General features: G+C 32.3%; 3 protein-coding genes across 5 annotated transcripts; all 3 read left to right on the plus strand.

The window, feature by feature from the left end:
- The first annotated feature begins 925 nt into the window (after window positions 1-925).
- LOC140863735 (polyphenol oxidase I, chloroplastic-like) lies at window positions 926-3,070 on the plus strand. Its single transcript, XM_073267351.1, has one exon. It carries the CDS (start codon window positions 1,105-1,107, stop codon window positions 2,845-2,847), a length of 1,743 nt encoding a protein of 580 aa, XP_073123452.1. The 5' UTR covers window positions 926-1,104; the 3' UTR covers window positions 2,848-3,070.
- A 9,485-nt stretch (window positions 3,071-12,555) lies between these two features.
- On the plus strand, window positions 12,556-14,638 carry LOC140863451 (polyphenol oxidase I, chloroplastic-like). Its single transcript, XM_073266896.1, has one exon. It carries the CDS (start codon window positions 12,562-12,564, stop codon window positions 14,368-14,370), a length of 1,809 nt encoding a protein of 602 aa, XP_073122997.1. The 5' UTR covers window positions 12,556-12,561; the 3' UTR covers window positions 14,371-14,638.
- A 4,201-nt stretch (window positions 14,639-18,839) lies between these two features.
- On the plus strand, window positions 18,840-21,184 carry LOC140864605 (interactor of constitutive active ROPs 4-like). 3 transcript variants are annotated; one of them, XM_073268888.1, is made up of 4 exons: window positions 18,841-18,975; window positions 19,335-19,544; window positions 19,675-19,748; window positions 19,821-21,184. In XM_073268888.1, the coding sequence occupies exons 3-4, from the start codon at window positions 19,732-19,734 to the stop codon at window positions 20,926-20,928; spliced, it is 1,125 nt and encodes a 374-aa protein (XP_073124989.1). In that variant the 5' UTR covers window positions 18,841-18,975; window positions 19,335-19,544; window positions 19,675-19,731; the 3' UTR covers window positions 20,929-21,184. The 3 variants fall into 3 exon arrangements, with proteins under 3 accessions (XP_073124987.1, XP_073124989.1, XP_073124988.1); XM_073268886.1 differs by lacking the exon at window positions 19,335-19,544 and having other exon boundaries at window positions 18,840-18,975; XM_073268887.1 differs by lacking the exon at window positions 19,335-19,544 and having other exon boundaries at window positions 18,915-19,049.
- Window positions 21,185-22,459: the final 1,275 nt, after the last annotated feature.

A 22,459-nucleotide genomic window follows, 5' to 3' on the forward strand; every position in this document is an offset into this window, starting at 1 on the left:
GGATAAGAGGAGACTTCGATTAGAGACCTTTAATTACGGGAGCGAATTTATTTTTAAGATAGATTAATTGAACCTCGAAACTGATAATTATTTGTCCTACGCTCCTATGCAAAAAAGCTCAAAATCCTCCTCCTATATAACATTTAACACCCCTATGGTAAAATGACCTACCCTAGTTCAATTCATATCACTTGGGAAGGTCATTTTTTTTAAAAAAATATTGACCAAGGTCAATTCCCCAAATATCCCGTTTATTAGAAATCAAGTACATTTAGTTTTAGAAAAGAAAAATGTAAGGATACTTCTACGAAGAATGATGTTTTTATACTTCGTTTTAATTTTTGAATCGAGGGTGAGATTTTACTATAATTAAATGTTGAGTACGAGATTCGTCCAAACTTAAAAGCATATCTACATGAAACTTAAATAAAAAATTTTAATACGAAAAACAAGATTAGTAGCCGCCGGACCCCGCTGTTTGTTTTGCCTACGGGACAGCAATAATAATAAAGAAAAAAAGTGGAATGCATTAGCCGCCGTGACCAAGACCACAGTCGATTCCATTATTGAATTGGCACCTACTTCTGAATATTCTTTATTTTTGAACATGGGGAATTTTTAACTACTATAGTTATTATTATTAAATTATCAAACTGTTCTATTGGTCTATTCTTTTTTCACTTGTACTATAATAGGAGAAAAATAATATTTTCGACAACTTTGACGACGAGACTTCAATTTATAAGCACGTTAGTGGTTTAGTGGGGACGAATTTATGTACTAGATATCTATACTATGCGGATTAATTATCACTTGATTAAATTATTATATTAGATCAAGTTTGATTTGGAAAATAATTACCCTATTTATTGAACAAATTGGAGCTTGAGGTTTTCGGACACCTTAGCTGTAAATCATGTGATGATTAATCTACACATCTCAACTTGTTTGATAGATTAAAATTGAAATAAAAAGTATTTAGACTTCTAATTCATTAAATTATCATAACCATAGAAATTCAGTCCAATTGCCTATATATATACCAAGAAATGGAGAGGTAGTTTCCATGAGCATACTCTGCCTTTGATAAATATTTCACAAACCATGGCCACCATTCCACTTTCATGGTCCGCCGCTCCCACGGTCCGCTTGCCTCAGCGCCAACGTAGTTTCACCGCTAAGCCACCGCGGTTTATAGGCCATGATTTCGCCGTGTCGTGCAGCCACACGAACCACGGCCAAGATCACCGGAGACATGAGCCTGAAAAGGTGGAAAGTTCCGCGGGGAAAATGGACAGGAGAAATGTGCTTCTGGGGATGGGGGGTCTCTACGGTGCGGCAAGTGTTGTTCAATCAGATTCGGCAGCGATCGCCGCTCCGATTCATTCCCCTGATTTCACCAAATGCACGAGGGGCACGAATCTTAACACACAGAAGCCACTAGACGTGGACTGTTGCCCCCCTCTGTCCACGGAAATAGTCGATTATAAGCTCCCACCAGTCCAGAAACTGCGCATCCGCCCGGCCGCGCAGCTAGCAGGGAAAGAATACTACGCCAAGTTCGAGAAAGCTATTGCTCTCATGAAAGCTCTCCCCGCCGACGATCCTCGTAATTTCATGCAACAAGCTAATGTTCACTGCGCATACTGCAATCTCACGTACGAACAGGCGGGAGACGCCAAGCAGAAACTCCAGATTCACAACTGCTGGCACTTCTTCCCCTGGCACAGATGGTATTTGTATTTCTACGAGAGAATTTTGGCCAAATTGATCGATGACCCAACTTTCGCTTTGCCATTTTGGAACTGGGACCAACCAGATGGAATGGTGATGCCTCAACCATTCGCAAACAAAGACTCACCCCTGTATGATGCGAGACGAAACCAGGCTCATCTGCCCCCTGCACTCCTCGATCTCGCCTACTCTGCCAAATCCCCCACCAAGCCGAACAAGATTGTGCCCAATAACTTGACCGTCATGTACGGCGAAATGGTTCGCAATGTTAAAAAACTGGACGATTTTTATGGGGCTAAGTACGTGACTGGTACAGCTCCTAACCCGGGTCCAGGCACGGTGGAGCGTGGATCACACATCGCGGCTCACGCTTGGACAGGGGAAGCCACGCCTAGTGGAGAGGATATGGGGAACTTCTACTCAACAGCTCGAGACACGATTTTCTACGCCCACCATGCAAATGTCGATCGTCTCTGGACCATATGGCGCGGCCTGAGGGGAACCAAACCCAAAGATTACACCGAAGCCGACTGGCTGGAAGCCGATTTCCTCTTCTACGACGAAAACGCGCAGCTTGTGCGCGTGACAGTCAAAGACACGCTGGAGAACGAAAAAATGGGGTACGTTTACCAGGAGGTGGACTTGCCCTGGTTGAAAAACAGGCCGGCTCCGCGAGTCAAGAACTCAAAAGTGGCGGAGACTTCTGGGGCGCCGGCGGCGGAGACCGTTTTCCCGGTGAAACTGGACAAGGTGGTGAAAGTTTTGGTTACCAGGCCGAAGAAATCGAGGAGCAAGAATGATAAGGAAAAGGAAGAGGAGCTGCTGGTGATCGAAGGGATTGAAGTGGACACTGCTAAGTTTGTGAGGTTCGATGTTTTCGTCAACGACGAAGACGATAAGCCCGATGAACTGGACAAGGCGGAGTATGCAGGATGTTTCTCTCAGATTCCTCACAAGAATTCGATCAATATCAAGACTCAGATAAGGCTGGGACTAACTGAACTTCTGGAAGATTTGGGTGCCGATGATGATGACAAAGTATTGGTTTCTTTGGTGCCAAAAGATGGGGGAGAGGACATATCCATTGGTGGTATCAAGATCATCTACGCTTAGCTTAATTCTTTTATATATTATGATTGATCCTGAAGTTGATTTGTGTGTGTGTGTGTTTTCCTCTGAATATTAAAATATTGTGTTTTGTAAGCAGAAAATAAATCTTGATTTGGTGGTGTTCTGAAAATTTTAAGGAAATGGAATAAAGGAAAGTTGGGGGAAAAAGCAGGTGGGGAATTGACGTTTGATTTTGAGAATTGAAGTGGATATATATTGACACATGTTTATGGAAATATTTAAGATTAGGTAAAACTTGTAAATCTATTATTTATATTTATATATATATATATATATATATATATATATATAAGTGTCGCTTTAGTTGTACAATTTATTTAATAATTAATTTTTTGTTATTTCCAAGATTTTTTTGAGGTTTTTTATGCCATTTTATAGATTTATTCAATGCATATTTAATTTGTCACTATTTATTTATTCTAGGTAAAATTAATTATTAATATTTAATTCATGTCCAAAAATTAAAGTTTAGTTGTTAATTTACATTTTTATCATCATTTTAATTCATTTAATAGTTAATTTTTTTTGTCATTTCCAAAACTTTTTGAGGTTTTTGAGGTCATTCTATAAATTTATTCAATGCGTATTTAATTTGCATGTCATTATTTATTTATTCTAATTCATGTCCTAAAAACTATGTCCTAAAATTAAAGTTTTATTAATTGAAAGTTATATTAAATTTTTTTTCTCTACATCAAAGAAATTTATTTATTTTGTGAAATTATTTTCAACATTTATCTTCAACGCTATGCTTTTAGTCTTCATTCTTCTAACATAATATTTTGATTATTAAACTTTTAAACAAATAACAAATTAAATCAAATCATTAATTTTAATCATCTGATTCAAAACAAGTAGAATCATATCATAATCATAAATCGATATTGTATTCTACTTATATAAGAAACGTATCTCATACTTTATTCAATCAAGTCGTTTATTTTTTTGGAATTTGGTAATTTAACTAAAATTTCTTGTATTCCTGTTTTTAGGAAGAATAACTATAAAATTAACAATGATGCCTAACTAAGTAATATCTTAGAAAATTTAAGGACCAAAAATATTTCAGTGATAAACTAAAAGTGTAATCAACAACATTTATACTTTTTTATCGAATCGAAGGTAAAAGTAGCACTTTATTTATGAATTTAATAATTGGTTTTGTCATTTTTAAGGTTTTTGAAGTTTTTTATTCATTGTATAGTTTTGTTCAATGAGTATTTAATTTGTATATATCTATGTATTTATTGTAGATAAAATTAATTGCTAATATTTAATTCATGTTCGAAAAGAAAATTTTATCAATTGAAAGTAATATTTTTAATTTGTCTATAAATCTAAAAAATTTATTAATTTTTGTACCTTACTTTCAAGTTTTATCTTCATTGCTATGTTTTTAGTCTTTTAAATTTTTAACATAATTTAGTATTAAAATTTTAGAAAACAAAAAATTTCAATCGAGTTATTAAATTTTATCGACTTGTTAAAAATAAATAAAATCATATCATAAATCGAGATTTTATTTCACTTGTATTAGAAATGTATTACCCTCTTTTATTCAATCAATTAGTTTATTTTTTGCATTTGGTAAGCTAACAAAAATATTTGGAATTCCATTTTTTTAAAAAGGGGGACTACAAAAATAATGGTGATAACTAACTATGTAATCCTTTAAAAAAAATTTGGGATTAAAAATATTTTAGTGTTGAACTGAAAGTGTAATCAACATTGATATTTTTTTGTTCAAATTAAAAAATATATAATTATAACCAACTTTCATGTTGATGTTTGAACTACATTATAATATAATATTTATTTATATAAAAGTGGTTATTTAGTTATGAATTTACAGTTTTGTATTTATTTTATTTCATTTAATGATTAACTTTTTGTTATTTTCAAGGTTATTTTATGTCATTTTGTAGCTTTTTCAATGAGTATTTAATTTATGTTTATTTATTTATTTATGTGAATTAATTATTAATATTTAATTCATGTTCTAAAGTTAAAGTTTTATTAATTGAAAGCTATTTTAATCTAAAAAATATATATTAATTTTAAAACTTACTTTCAACCTTTATCACCATCGCTATGTTTTAGTCTTCTAAACTTTTTAACATAATATTTCGGTCATTATAGTTTCGCGAAAAAAATGAATAGAATCATTAATTTAGTCATCTGGTTCAAGACAAGTAAATCAGATCATAAATAATTGAGACTATATTTCACATATAAATGAAAGATATTCTCATATTTTATCCAATCAATTTGTTTTAATTTGTTTATTTTTTTTTTGAATTTAGTAATCTAACTAAAATTTTTGGTATTCTAGATTGTAGGACTAATATTATAAAACTAATGGTGATGACTATGTAATCTAACTATGATAGTTCACTGAAAAAAAATATTACAAGATTTAAAGAAATAAAAAAAGTTTACCTTGATTATTACATATTATATGTATATGATTTTTCAGAAAAAGGTAAAAAAAGAGACATTTACATATTAATATTTTTGATTTTAAAATAAGATTATGACAAAATTATGAAATAATTATGTTTATCATTAATTAAATAAATAATTGTACGACTAAATTAATTTTTTGGCATAAATTTGTTAATACTTTAAAATAAGAGTTTATGTTAGAAAAATTTATTTTGTATTGTATTTTTGTTAGGACATTAATTATTTTATATGCTAAATATTATTCAATGTATATTAAATTTGATTTTCAAAGCTAACGAAACAAAGTTATTCAATACGCTAAAAAATATACAAAAAACTTATGAATGTATTATGCATGAGCAAAAAATTTGAAAATCAAAGCAAGTCATATAGACATCATGTTTTATCAGACGTAAAAAATATATATGATTTATATACACTTTATTCATAGAAGATCAAATTTTATCTTCAACTAAAACTTTTAAATTAAAAAATTATTATTATTTTTCACTAACTTCTTAAATTTTAGGTTTTGGTCACTAAGTTTTCAAAATTTGTTTTTTGTATACTAAATTTTATTTTAATCTATTTATACCTAATTATTGTGGTGACACTGGAAAATGCTTTATTTTGTATCGAAAAATACTGACATGAGCATTATAATAATGATGAAACTTAAAAAAATTTGAATTATTAGATGTCACGTCAACAATTGGATTAAAAATAGTCAAAATTAAAAGTTAGTGTATTAAAACTTAAATTTAACAAATCAATTGACTAAAAAGCAAAATGTGATGTGTTAATGGAACTAAAAAAATTATTTTCTTTCAAATAAATTATTGTTTTAACTTTCAAATAAATTACTGTTTTAACTTACAAATCAATAGAAGTAAAATTATTATTTAACAGATATTACTTTTGTTGAAGTGCAATAACTATTCATACTGAAAAGAACAATCGAAACATGATGTTTGAGATACAACATAATTTAAAATATTGGATTAGTATTGTTACCAATGACTATAATTATTGAAAATGTAATAAGCATTCGGCCATACAATATGTATCAAAGTAAAGGTCATAACTTCGATTCACATTGATTGCGAGCATAATTATTGGGAAGGGGATTATTGGGTACAATAATTATCTCTTTGCTATGTAAAACAATCAAAATGTAGTGTTTGAACTGTTACACATATTAAAATATTTGAATTGCACAATTATATATCAACTATATATAGCTTTTAATAAAATGCAAACGCTCAGTCTTACGGTTTATAAAAAATCAATGTATTTTTTTACATTTATCAACAAATATATAACATATGTTATTGTTTTAAAGTCATTAATTAAAAAAATAAATTAAATCCAAGATGTAAAACATAAAAGCATCGATTAGATACCACAAATCGATCGTACTAATTAGAGAATAAATCATTATAACCAAAGTTTAAAATTGATAGTAAAATATATAACACTTAATTAAAAAAGCTAAGCAAACAATTAATAAAGTTATTATAATGTGTCACGTGCGTTGCACGTGCAATTTTCTAGTAAATTAAAATAATAGAGTTGCAAAGTCATGTTGAAATTACCTACAAATATGTTTTCAGAAATTTTATGTTTCGATGGATGACAGATTCAAAAGTTACTCGATTAATGAAGCATTATATTAATCCTCTAATTAATTAATGCTCCTTTAGGTCATCCCGTTACTAATTATTATAGTTATTTAATGCAATTTGATTCTGATAACGTGTCTTAGCGTAGATATAATAAGTTCAATTTCGTGCTTTAATAAATATAAATTAACCAACTTCAACATGACCACAAGTTTTTTAAGCAACAAGCTAGATACATATATATTAGCATATATTTATATCTACTTGCTTTCTTGGGTATAAATTAAGGTTGTGGGCGGGCTTGAATATTGTAAGGTAGAGAAACTAGAGCTATTACCTATATATTCGGCGAGGAATATGATATATTTGGAGTTTTAAAACTCCAATATATTTTTTTGAGTTAAAATAGTTTCATATGATTGAATGTGAGTTTTACTGATTTAAGGATTGTTGTCTCATCGAACGTAATTATTAGATTTAGATCTGATGGAACATAGTCCTTATTAATATATTCCAAAGAACAAGGTAATCTGCTATTAAACATACTATTTTTTCAGTTAATTAGTTTTTATGTGAGAATCTGATGGTGATAATAAAAGTGATGGAATCTCTCCCCATAGTTTTGAATTTTCAAGTAATGCACTGTCGTGAATCTTGGCTGCATGGGCTTTTTTTGTTGGAGACAGAATATTTTGGGCTGGTTTTGTTAATGGGTCGATTTAAACATGTTTTTAATTCGCGCAAATTACAAAAGTTCAAAAACCACCCCTTCTTTTAAAATTTAATAAAAAAATATCCTCCCGATTAAAAATATAATGTGTTGGTTAATTTGGAGTTGAAATCAACAATGACAAATCGAAGAGCTAAAGTTTTCATTTGTTGTAAAAATTGAAGTTAGAACCCTTTTGAAAAAATTTATGAGCTAAAACCTCATTTCTAATCTAATATCTTAATAAGTTTTGGAGATTTGAATTGTTAATTTTTCATGTTGTCCCTCAAATCCTTAGTTGTTGGAGGATTTCGGTGAGTTTATCTGAAGTTTCTTCTCCTTCATTTATTAACTCCTAAGGCATAATTAATTATTAATTATATTATCACCGATCACCTTTCATTTACGAAGGTATAAATTCAATCTCTTACGTTAGCTTTCATTTTCATAAAAATTTCGAACCTACCCATGGGGTAATACCTCATGGGTGGGGTCTAAGGAACCCATTTTCATGGGAAAAAGGCTAATAAAAGTTGTCAACTTTAATAAATGATAATTGATAATTAGTATATTATTTAATCTAATCTAATTATAATACACATACTTAACTTAACTTACTGTTATAAAAGTACGAGTTTTGAAGTTTTGAAGTGTGAATTATAACGTCCGTAAATTCAAAAAAATAAATGTAAACTTTTTTAAAATATAAACATATTGATAAAATTTATAATTATTGATTTCATACGTGTAAATTTTCTTCCATTGTGTCTATTTTCTGGGTACTTGGGGAATTTTTCGTCTTGGTTGATTGGCCTTGTAACTTCTTACATCATTCGTCCCATTAATTCATTTAGGCTTGTGTGTGCTTTCACACAAATCATAAAATTATTTGGAAAATCAATATTTATAAAAAAAATTCTCGTTTTGTCTTTATTTAATAAATAATAAATATCTTAATATGATAAAATAATTATACAACTAGTTAATGATATTAATTTAATAAATGTAAATTGATAAAAGATTAAGATAAATAACAATAAAGATAAAAACTAGAGTACTATATAACTGGAACGAATGAAAAAATAAATATAACTTAAATGAGTGTGATAGATGGAGTACTATTATAATTAGGTATTGTTTGGTTTGATGTATTATTAATTTATGTATAACTTATTTCAATCAATTTCGTCTTATTTTCGTCATATTATTTATCTATTTATTAATTAATAATTTTACATCAATTAAATCAAATAAATTATAATCTATCCATTAAATCAAATAATTTATTAACTATTTTTTCTTATTTATTTTTAATTTACATTATATTACTTATCTATGGATTACTTATCCTATCACTCAAATCAAACGGTGCCTTAGAGTACGAGTTTGAATTTTTGAATTGTGTATTTTCATGTTGTCAAATGAGTTTATTTGTAATTTTCTTTCCATCATTTAGTAATTACTAATTTATAATTAATTAATTATTCCTATTAATTATGGTTGTACATTTCTTTTTTACTTTTTGGTGGAAAGGGATTCAATATTTTAATATTTTTCATTTTCAGGGGAAAGATGACTAGAATTTGTCAAATTTAACAATTGATAATTAATATAATTAATATCTAATCTAATCTAATATATAATTCTAATATAATTTAATTTAATCTAAAATCTAAAATCTATCTAAATCTAAAAGTCTAAAATCTAAAATCTAAAATCTAATCTAAAATCTAAAAGTAATCTAAAGTATGAGTTTTGAATGAGTTAGTCTACGCTACACCGGGTTTCTCCCCTTATCGTGAGACTCATATATTTTTATGAAAATTGACATATGTCTTGATGATCCAATGATTGATATTTGACCACATCATGGGGGGAGAAGTACTCCAGGTATAGCATATAATAATCCGTTTTTTGAATTGTGAATTGTCCTTGTTGTCCTTTCAAATCCTTAGTTGGAAGATTTCAACGAGTTTAATTATTTATAATTTTCATCTCTTCATTAATTAAGTCATATTAACAATTATTAACTACTAGTACTAATTAATAATTACAATTATAAAAAAAATCTAATTAAATTTATAGCTACAAACCATCGTATGGATAAATTATTTGTGGCTTATATACCTTTTAAATATCTACACATAAAATTATGTACAAAACTGGAATTGTCTAAAGTCGAGACTGACATTTTGAATGTAATAAATAAAATATGTATATGTCGTTTTGCTCATGTTATTATTGAGATTCAATCACCGATTATGGTGAATATGATTGAACTTTAAAGTATAAATGTTATATATATGATTATATTTATATAAAGGTAGTAAAATTAGTATGAAATATGTGACCATAACATGCATCCTCATCATTTTTTTAGTTTTATTATGAAACGATATATTTCACGAATTTCGATCTGTTTCCTATTATATAGAGTGAAAAGTAGTAATATTTTTAACATAAAAAATTATACATTTCCATGGGTCAAGTTGAATAAAAAAACATGTTTCACCAAATTAATTTACATGTGAGACGTTCTCAATTCTCATGGTAATTTTATTTTATTTTTTAATTTTATTTAAAAGCAATCCACCTTTTTAAGGACATAATTTTCGATCAGAGAGCCTAAATGTTGGCACGTGTTTAATATATCCAATGTTTTTATAATCGGACCGGTTATTGAACCGATCTACTTTGAAAAAATGATACAATTGATCAGACCGTTTTAACCGGAAGGTCGAACCGAAAAACCCTTTATATAATTTAATATAATTAATAATATAATATTAAAATTTAAAACTTAAAAGATGTATATAAATAGATAAAAAAAAATTATCACAGTTTGAAAAATAAAGAACGATATAAATATATTCAAAATATTAATTATAGTTATATATATTTTTAAAAGTAAATTAATTAATTATAAAAACTTTAATAATACTAAAATAATATTTTAAACGATGTAAAAATTAAAAATAATCATTTATTATATATAATCAAATATTAAATAAAAGTTATAAATTAAAAAAAACTAATTTTTTTAAAAAAATTTGAAAACCGGTTGAACCGGTTCTTTAGCCGGTTTTTAGGACCGGTTCTTGGCAAGTTCTTGACTGATTTCGAGCAGTTCAACCGTTCAAACGATTTTAAGGAGTGTTTCCGATCGGTCTAGTGACCGGTTTCCGGTTGAACCGGTCAGTCCGGTCCGATTTTGAAAATACTAAAAATATCTATCGATGCCCACCATACAAAATGAGAGTTGAATTAGAGATGTTAATTACTTGAGTAGTAAATTACAAATTAATCATTTCATAGAGTAAAGTAGTAATTTTTATTTTTAAACACTCCTATTTTGAACTTCCTCAAATAAAATATGCTACTGCTAGCAACATGACGGTCTTGCTAAATAATTTTATGAATAATATATATTGTTTTATGTAAAAGGTAAAATACAATATACTTGTTCTTTTTACATGTACATCCATTAGGCCATGTTTTGATTGATGAATTTGAAAATATCGATTTCAAGTTTATTGACTATTTTGAATCAACGATATTTATCGAATCTACTCCAAATCAAATTAAAAAAATTTATTAGCATAATTGTGGTGGATTACAAATACACCTAAGATGAATGTCAGATTGTGATTATGCATAGTTCATGCATGTTAATCTATTCTTTTCCTCATGTGAAATTTTCTTTTATTTTTTCTTGCAAATTTGATTGCTATAAATTAAATATGTCACATACGATGTATTAAAAACTTTATTATTATACTTTTATGTTTCAATTTCAGGTAATTTATTATAAAAATTTAATCTTAATTTTAATTTTTATAATTTTTATAATTATCTTTATATGAGTCGAATATATGTGTGCAAATTAAATATGTCACATACGATGAATTCTTGCTTGAATATTCTCCTACTTTTAGGAAGATATTCTTTTATAATTATATTATATTATATTATATATATATTATGATCCATAATTTTGAAACAAGCTAAGAAGATTTTTTATTCCCAGTTTGTGTATATAGTCAACATTTAACACGCTATATAGAAGAATGGTAGGTTAAGGGAGACCCTGCAGCCGCCGGGTCCCCCCCACCACTGCATTTCGGACCCTGGACAGCAAAAATTTTCTTCATACAACAATAATTTTAAAGATTTTTTCGAAAAAGTATACATAAAAACGTGCGATACGTACGTAACGTAGACGCCCGTGACAAAAGACATAAACTCAATTAATTACATCGTTAAACAACATATTGATTCTTTGTAATCATCAATAACTACAATATTTGTTAAATGTTGCTCTGTTTTATTCGTTTAGTTTGTTGTTCCCTTTAATTTTGACTATATATCTCTGCATTTATATTTTTTTAAACCATGAAGGATTTCGCATTCAATTTGGTTTCGATTCTTGTGAAAAATTGTGGGAAATGTGCTAGCTAGGAAGTATGAACGTATTCAAGAATTTTGATCACAAGTGTGCTTGTTTTTATGCGCGCAAGTGGTTCCATGGGAACGAACTTATTTTGTTTTATAACTATAATCTTCGGTTCAAGGGAACTCAATTGAAGTATTTCATTGTGAGTAGCATTTCACTAAATTATCACGAAAAAACAAATATTTGAGAAAAGATATATGTGCATTGTGTGCGCAATTAATCCGCAAGAGTAGGTCTTTTGTATTGTCTATGAAATAGATCGATCTGATTCATATTTACAATAAAAATTAATTAATTTTGACAAAAATATTAATAATTTTTCGTGATTCAAATTGAACAAAAAATTCCTCGTACAAAATTGATATGTAAAACAATATCATACACCTCGGAGTAACAGCGTGGTAGCTTCCATGTATTCTTATGTCCAATAGTCTATATATACGATAAGTGATGGTTGCCACATTATCATGAGCATATTGAGCATTAATAATATCTCACAAACCATGGCTACTATTCCACTTTCATGGTCCGCCACCGCCGCGGCCCCTTCTTCCTCCTCCTCCCACCACTTGCCTCGACACCGACGCGGTTCCACCGCCAAGCCACCGCATTTTTCAGGCCGTCCATCGAAAGCTCATCGCTTGGCCGTGTCGTGCAACCAAACAAACGACGGCGGGGAAAACCAGAAACACGACGTGGAGAATTCTCCAGGAAGATTGGACAGGAGGAGGAATGTGCTTCTTGGAATGGGAGGTCTCTACAGTGCCGCAAATCTCGTTCCAGCGGTGGTTGCCTCTCCGATATCTTCCCCTGATTTCACCAAATGCTCGAGGGGTACAAATCTGAACACAAACAAACCACTGGACGTGGACTGTTGCCCCCCAGTGTCCACAGAAATAATCGATTTCAAGCTGCCTCCCGTGGAGAAACTGCGTATACGGCCCGCGGCTCAGCTAGCCGGAGAAGAATACTACGCCAAGTTCGAGAAAGCTATTGCTCTGATGAAAGCTCTCCCTGCCGATGATCCTCGCAGTTTCATGCAACAAGCTAATGTTCACTGCGCTTACTGCAATCTCACGTATGATCAGACAGGAGCAGACCCCGAGGTAAAACTTCAGATTCACAACTGCTGGCACTTCTTCCCCTGGCACAGATGGTATTTGTATTTCTACGAGAGAATCTTGGCCAAATTGATCGATGACCCAACTTTCGCTTTGCCATTTTGGAACTGGGATCACCCAGACGGAATGCCCATGCCTGAAAGATACGCGAGAACCGACTCATCCCTTTACAATGCACGACGGAACCAGACTCATCTTCCCCCGGTCCTCCTCGATCTGGCCTACTCCCCCACCGCCCCCACCAAGCCAGAGAAGATAATACCCAATAACTTGACGGTCATGTACAGCGAAATGATCCGTAATGTTAAGAACCTGGATGATTTCTACGGGGCCAAATACGTGACCGGTACCCCTCCTAACCCCGGTCCAGGAACAGTGGAGCGTGGGTCACACACAGCGGCGCACGTTTGGACCGGAGAAGCCACGGCTACTGGAGAGGATATGGGCAACTTTTACTCCACAGGTCGAGACACGCTTTTCTTCGCACATCATGCAAATGTCGACCGTATGTGGACCATATGGCGGAAACTGAGGGGATCCAAACCCAAAGATTACAAGGAAGCAGAGTGGCTGGACTCCGATTACCTATTCTACGACGAAAACGCGCAGCTGGTGCGCGTAAACGTGAAAGACACGTTGGAGAACGAGAAAATGGGGTACGTTTACGAGGATAGAGACTTGCCCTGGTTGAAAAAAAGGCCAGCTGCTCGTGTCAAGAGATCTAAAGTGGCCAAATCCTCCAAGGCGCCAAAGGCAGGGGAGAGTAGTATTTTCCCAGTGAAACTCGACAAGGTGGTGAAGGTTTTGGTTCCCAGGCCGAAGAAATCGAGAAGCAAGAAGGACAAGGACAAAGAAGAGGAGTTGCTGGTGATTGAAGGGATTGAAGTGGACAATGCTAAGTTTGTGAAGTTCGATGTGTTTGTTAACGACGAAGACGATAAGACGGATGAACTGGACAAGGCGGAGTACGCAGGATGTTTCTCTCAAGTTCCTCACAAGAACTCGGTAACAACTAAGACTAAGATAAGGCTGGGGCTGACTGAGCTGTTGGAAGATTTGGATGCCGAAGATGATGACAAAGTGTTGGTTTCTTTGGTGCCCAAAGCTGGGGGAGAGGACATTACCATTGGTGGTATCAAGATCATCTATGCTTAATCACCTTCTTTGATTAATTTATGCATGATTGATCCAAAGATATGTTTTCCACTCTCAATAATCACAGATTTCTATATATATCTGTTTGTATGAGTGAGTATATATGCATGGCTAATCTTGTAAGCAAATTCAGCAACAGATCCATCTTGATTTGGTTCAGTTGGATCGAATGTAAATCTTGTGAACTTTAAAGATTGAGGAATAAAGTTTCAAGAAGAGAAATTTGGGAAAAAATCATTTTTTAATATATGACAAAATTAGAATTTTAGTCGTCTATTGTTTTTTAGTTTTACTTTTTTTTAGTCGTTTTTCATCAGCACATTATTCGTGTTACATTAGAAAAATGACTCAAATTGTTATTGAAAACAAAAGTAGTGGACTAAAACTGAAATTTGACAATATAAAAGATCAAAATCGTAATACACAAATATATATGACCAAAAATTATAATATTTCATAATTATTTATATATCTTTCATAAATTTTGTCGCATTAAATCCTTATGATTTTTTCTATTTATACCTGATACTAATTAAGTGAAATTTTGTAATTAAATATATGAATATTCTAAAGACCGAAATCCCAATAAAGAATTGCATTAATTAACTAACTTCAAACAACTCAAACTTCTAATACATAATTGGATTGAGATTTTTCATAGTGAAATGAATTAGTTTTTGATATGTTAAATTAAATAGAAATAAGCATATGATCAAATGAGCAATTCTCCATTACGAAGGTTGACCGTTGACCGGCCGAAGAACGGATCAGAAAAATTGTGTGATGGACGTATGTTCTGGGCCCTGGGCTATTTCCATGGGCCTTCTAAAAAACCACATCCACGTGCCTTGGACATTTACTACAGACCCCCTACAAAATATCTAAAATGAAGCCGGAAACAATTATGAAGTATTTTTGCGTGGGTAAAATAATATTGGTACAATATAAATTTATATTTTTTTATTTTTTAAAATCTAAATTAATTTTTAGCAACTGTTAGGAACTTTTCATCTCTTGTAATTTTTATTTTAAAGAAATATGTTGTAAATTTTGCAAGAATAATGTTAAAAGCACGTCAAATATATCGTATATCGATATGTACATCAATAATATCGTTATATTTTTTTATTATATCTTGAAATTTTATATTCAATATATCACGAGATAGTAACATATGAAAAACTTGTATTGAATATTTTTTATGATGTACAAAATATTGATATACATATAACACAATTCAACATCTGGACCCTTTTATTGAAAAAGAACTGATTCTTTACTATGCACGTGCTTTTTAAAACACGCACCCAGAAAACTAAACCGTCCAAAGCTGAATATTACATTTTGAAGTAGTATATATTAAAACTTTCAAATATTTCGTGTAGTTTTTGTTACGCTTAAAATGCTATTTTTAATTTTGAGCACTTTTTTCCTGAATTTTTCAACATTTTTTCTTTTTGATCCTGTTTTTTTTATATCATTTTGCAATTTCGATACTAAAGGTTATCAGATTTCGTTTTTAGTCAGCTATATTTTTTTGTGTGGCAATTTTAGACCTTTTTTTTTACGACGTAGCGCTAATGTGGTACCGATACAACGCTGATATGTATAGTGTCACATCAGTATTTTAGACGAAAAATGATAAAATTTCCAAAAATCGAAACATGTTGGACTAAAACTGAAATTTGAAAATATAAAAGATTGAAATCACAACGTGAAAAAATTAATTAACCAAAATTATAGTTTTTCCTGTTTTTTTATTTTTTATTTTTTGCAAATTTTGAAAAGGAGCAGTTTTAAATTGACCCTTTTGAATTGAAAATTTGATTTCTATCTCTAAACAGAACAGAGAGCCGATAGCTAATTACTTTCGATTTATATGAGAATTTGTTCCATTTTTTTTATAACCTGAGAACCAGGGATGCAAATGAACCAAGTCGGTTTGTGAGCTTTACGAGTTCGCTCGATAAATATTTGATTTGTATTTGAGCTTATCGAACTCGAGCCGAATTCGAACATGTTCGAATTCTTTTTCGAGCCGAACTCGTGTCAAAATTATGTCGTTCGATAGTTCGCAAATAGTTTGCGAGCATTAATATTTAATTAATATAATATAATTATATACATTTCGAACCTTTTCGAGCATTTCGAGCATTTCGAACCATAATATCCGAGCAATAGTTTTCGAATATGTTCGAATGTTTCGAGCCGAACTCGAACTTTATTTTGAGCCGAGCTCGAGCCAAAATATTTGAAATTATCGAGCTTCGAATCGAACTCGAAATTGAATATACTCTTATCGAGCCGAATTCAAGCCTTAAAATTTTACCATTGTTCAGTTCGGTTCAGTTCGGTTCGTTTACACCCCTACTGAGAACTAACATCCATCATTTTTTTGATGTGTATTGGCCTAGGTCAATCTCCGCACTAATATAATACTTTCAAATTACAACAAGTCTTATAAAACAAACACATCTCATGATATATAGAGAATAAAAATCTTAATTAACTACCGGCTAAGCGCTCCCACATCTCTAGACATATTTATTCCACTCTGTATTTGGCAATGTATTCACCATTAATAACCCATCTAATGGTTGATATTAATTAATAATTATTTAAGGCAAACCATCAATCAAGAAGAGAGAAAGGGACATATAATTCGTCGATGAGACAAACTTAAATTTCTATTAAGTGTAGAATTTATTTATTAAATATTCCAGCTGGTGACATTGGGCGAGTGGGCTTGATTCTTTGAATGTGATATCTATAATTTTCTTATTTTTTAAAAAATAAAAGTGATATCTATAATTTTTGGTAAATCAAGAAACGAAAAACCGATAGGCGTAAGGCTACAAAACGATAGACAAATTCAATGGAGTCGTTGGATTTATATTTAAGCTTTTCACATGCTTTGTCTTTAGAAAATACAAAACCACCTCTATCTACTATGTTTGGATTCACGTGAAGGGTGCATTTAATTTCCTATAATAATTAACAATCACATCCATCTTATATATATAGTAGTTTAATATAATGATAGAGGAGCATGCATATAATCTTCACTGATTATTATGATTATAATATTTGGACAAATCATGTTGTAGTAAAATACATTATTAATATTTAGAATTATAAAACGAACCTTCCGTGCATTTTCCTAAATTTTTTCGAGAATGATTATTTTCAAAAAACAAAACACACAATATAGCTAACTTACATAGCCGTCAAATTTTATTTTATTTATTATTTTTTTTTTGATGTAACATAATTAACAAAATTCAATACAACTTGTGTCTTTCACCTTCTTGCAAAGATATCACTTTCATGCATACTGACATTAAATAATCTATGGAAAAGTACAGTTGGATTGATGAATGATTTATGAGTAAGTTTAGTCAACATTAGCAATGTGATCAATATAAGCAGCATACGTGATACCAAATCTTAGTCTAATCAAGATCTTAAAAAACGTCATTGTCTGTCCCTTTTTCGTTATTTTAAGATGGATAATTACCTCGTTTAGTAAATGGGACAAATTGTGGGCTAGAAAGTAATCATTTTTAAATATTTTATTTTTTAAAAAAAGTTATACATTCTAAATCTTGGGACAAAAAAGAAAACTACAACCACAGATTTAAAAAAAAAAAATAATTACTTTCAATCTTTAATTTACAACCGACATTAATATTTTTTCCACAATAAATTAAAGTGGTCCCACGTCAAATTATAAAAAGCTTTACGAGTTTTTCATCGGTTTAAGAACACATCGAAGCCAATTTATTGGGATTTATTGAATTCTGAAAAATCGAGGTAATTAAGATGGAGGTCTGATTTGAAGATTTTAGTTTTTATTTGATTGTGTGACACTGTGATGATTCGACTCCAAGGTTCTATAAATAAATAAAATAACTCAAAGCCATGTAACGAGATTGAGATTTAATTGAAAATAACAGCCCCCCTTTAAATATTCAGAAAATTATTCGAACCCTTTTAAATATTCCGTTGCCTACACACTTTGATCCGTTACGAGAAAGTTTGACCATAAATTTACCTAGCTATATCTGGAATATCAAATTTCATACTTCATCTCTATGTTAAATGAGTGAATATAAATGGTCTTCAATGTGATTATGTCTTTACAATCAGGGATAAAACCAATCATTTTAATTAAATATAAGTTGTTCGACTTGTTGATCTATGAACAGAAGTAAAAACACGAGATCATAGTTATAACATTAGAACTCTACGATCTTCCAAAATCAAACGAGGGCGAGAAACACCCCATGGGCTTGTGAAGAGCATCTATAGGAAGGATACAGTCGCACTTTTTTTTTTTGAAACTGATATAGTCACACTTGTTAAGCTGTAATTCAAAATTTGAAAATGGTAATATGGGGGGGTCAATGAAAGAACGTACATAACATATAGTTTTTACCGCTTGCCTGGGGTCCCGTGCAGAGCTGTCCATTTATACTTACAGATATGCATTAATAAATGCCACTCAACGGCTACAACCCCCCACTTCATTCATTTTCTGTATTGTTTAGGTGTTTCTTCTACTCTTGATCTCCCCATTTTGCAGACAAGCAAAACTGGTTCAAGGTTTGTGATCGGCTCATTTCTTTGATTATGAGCTCTGAATTCTTCTTTCCAAGATTTTGTCTTCATGGTGTCAGGTTAATTTCTTGGATTATGAGAGTGATTAACTTTGATCTGTCTCATCCTATGGTTTTTTTTGGGGGGGTGGTTGTTCAAAGCTTGATGAAATGCTTAGTTAAAAGGGTTTGTTTTTTTGTTTTTTGTATATCGTAACAGCATTAACCTCGAGATTCTTGAAATTTAATGAAGGATTTAGTAATAAATGACTGATTCTTGATCTTGGATCTTTGTTTGCCGACTACTATTTCTGTAACTTCAGATCTCTCATGAGCATCCACTTGATCGTCGTTTTTTTTACACAGTACAACGTACGTAGGCTAAAGGTGTGCACATCTTTTTATTGCATTAAAAGTTGGGATAAGTGGACTGCAAAGTTACTTTCTTTTGTGGAGAAAAAAGCATGCGTCATACCTTTGGACACTTCTTTATGTTGCACTCCAAAAAATAGACAAATCACATGAGAAACTGTCTGATTTTTCCGCGTGTGTTCGTTTGAATCTTTACTTCAAAAGGTATGATGAAGCTACACTTCTTGATTGTATGTATACTACAGTTTTTTTTTTTAATTTAGGTGTATTTATCAGTTGAAATGTTTGCTGTCTAGCTGAAACTCCTCCTCATATAATATTTCAAATTATGCAGATCAAACATTAAGTTCTGCTGCTGTTAAAAATTATTTATCTTTAATCTCTATCAAGAATGCCAAGAACAACAAGGTATTTATCATAACCAGGACTCTCTTTGTTGAATCAATTTTGTGTGATTTCATTGATTTGATGAGAGTACAGGTTAACAGAAGTGCCTCAAAAGCAAACTCCCCGAGGCCCCCCTCATCTCAGGACGTCGAGCTCTGCTTCTGAACCGCTACACCATCGTGTTAGAACCGAAAGGAGCCCGAAAATCGCAGAGGGCCGTTCTCCTCGTGGTGCCCAATCTGATCCGGTGAATAAAAAGAAGCTCGGGACGCGTATCGCTGATTTGGAGTCTCAACTTGGGCAAGCACAAGATGAGCTCAAAAGTCTTAAAGACCAATTAGTGTCAGCTGAGGCTGCCAAAAAAGTGGTTCAAGAACAGCTTGAGAAGAAAGCAAAGAAACAGCCAAACGTCCCGGAGTCGATGCAGATCCAAGAGAAGCACTCAACTTCAGTTAAAACCGAAGAGGTGGACATGAAGAACAGCAGTGTGGCAGAGTTTGAATCGTCTGATGAAGTAGAGAACGAGACTGATGTTTTTGAAGTTCCTATGGAAACTAAGACACAAGTCATATCTATATCCGATGGTTTGTTGCCTGAAACTCCAGCAATAACAGAACCAGAGAATTCCACTTTTGATGAGTTGGGATCAAAGAATGATGAGATAAACTTGTTGAAAACCAAGCTAGACGAAAAAGAGAAAGAAATGGAGGTTTTTCGTCAAGAAAATCAGAGCTTAAAGAACGAGCTTCACGAGAAATCGCTTAAGATATCATCAGCTCAATCTCAGATAGAGGAACTGACTTTGAAGTCGAGTAAAGCGGATCAAGAACTTGAAAATACAAAAAACAATGCATTACAGATCAATGAGAGGTTAATTGCTGCCGAAAAGGCAAAGGAAGAGTTAGAAAGTGAGATGAAGAGGCTTCGGGTGCAAACAGAGCAATGGAGGAAAGCAGCTGATGCAGCAGCATCAGTCCTAGCAGGGGGGGTAGAGATGAATGGAAGAAGGATTTCTGAGAGGTGTGGATCCATGGATAATCATTATAGAAGCACGTATGAACCGGTTGGTCTGTATTCCGGTTATGTTGATTCCCCTAGACCGATGGATGACGAAAGTGACGATGTTTTTGAAGGCGGAAAAAGAAAAGGTTCTGGCATTAGAATGTTTGGGGATCTTTGGAAAAAGAAGGGCCAAAAGTAGAAGCTTAAATTTTGTTTTGTGGTTGATGTGTTTATGCATGCTTTATATTCAGGCTAAGGGAATATGGTTACTTGCCATATTATTTGCCATCAGTATTTGACTATTTGTATTATGATTACTCCGACGTTCTCGTGATTGATAATCAATAAAAGATGGAGTTATAAAGTAAGGATTTTTGAAGTAGGGCTGAGCTCCTCTGCTCTAGTACAGCATGTAAGCTTATTGAAACCCCCAGTTATCACTCATTATAGTTGTTTATGTGCATTATGCATTATAAGTTATGATTCTGGACAGTAAAATCATGCAGGATTATGCTTCGGAGCATCACGGTTTGAGCGAAAACATTCAGTCGCTTAATCGTGGGAGCATACAGAAATGCACTATTCTAAGATTGCATGAAATCCATTCTTGAGATGAAACAAAAATGAACTATAACTTGTGGTCATATAGCAAGTATACTATTATCATCTTATTCTATGTTGTATGCATTCATATAAAAGCATTGATGAAAGACCAAATAAATCCCACCTGACCACTTTCAAGATTCATATTCCAGCTTTCCATATTATAATCAAGAATTGTCCTATAACTCTGATTTTCTTCAACTCACAGCCCATTTTGTTGTTCAGTTGCGCAGACCAATCCACAATCCCTATATATTTTTCAGTTTGCATCCATTTATCTCAATCAAGGAAGACAAATTTACTTTTTCTTCTAATTGCAAACATTAGATTAGATCAAGAGTTGAGATAATAACACTGATGCGTTTATCATAAAATGGGTATCCGGGGATGGGTATGACCCCGGGGATAAAAATGGCAGCAAGCTTCCTTGCCTAGCCGTGGAGGCTATCTACACATCCAAAACAAGGAAGCTCGTCAGCGGATCGCCGGGGGAGGTTTTCGGCGTCGCCACTCCGATGATTAAGTCAGTTTAAAAAGTATGGAATGGGCTTTAGAGATTCTTTTGTTTGAGAGAGTGAGTGTGTGCAGAAAGAGCGATGATGATCCATGAGAGATGTCCCAGCCTGATCCTTATACTCGTCAGCCCGGGTCCTCAATGATTATTGGGTATGGCCTTACTGACAGTTTTTAGAATGATGGGATGGTTACCACGTGTCATTTAGACATCCGTAGTTTTCCACTCCGTTGGAATGTGGTTAGTAATGATTCGGTCGGTGATTTGATCCTGACACACTCTAAGTAGACGTGGCCGTTTCCTGGCCCTAAGAATAGAAAAGCTCGGGTCCCACTAGTTTTCCTTCCTTTCCCGTCTTTCGAAGGTTTCCTCCTAGATACCTGACTCCCTTGTTTTTACCCGGGCTCCCTTCAATCTCCCGGGATTTCCACAGATTCCCTGGGCTTCTGAGAAGGCCTGGTTGGTCCGGTTCCCGGGTTCTCGCCACCCGGGATATTTCACGAGGATATCACTACACTCCCTAAAAATAATCGGGCTAGGACCCGCTACGCTGTCCCGAGGAGTTAGTATTACGATACCCTGGGCCCTGGGTTCTCACTGGATTTCTGGGATG

Source organism: Henckelia pumila, chromosome 4 (genome assembly GCF_033568475.1).
Source record: "Henckelia pumila isolate YLH828 chromosome 4, ASM3356847v2, whole genome shotgun sequence".
NCBI lineage: Eukaryota > Viridiplantae > Streptophyta > Magnoliopsida > Lamiales > Gesneriaceae > Henckelia > Henckelia pumila.

What these genes read in the sequence shown, in the direction of transcription:
- LOC140863451 (XM_073266896.1), top strand. Translation starts at nt 12,562, where the DNA reads ATGAGCATATTGAGCATTAATAATATCTCACAAACCATGGCTACTATT.
- LOC140863735 (XM_073267351.1), top strand. Translation starts at nt 1,105, where the DNA reads ATGGCCACCATTCCACTTTCATGGTCCGCCGCTCCCACGGTCCGCTTG.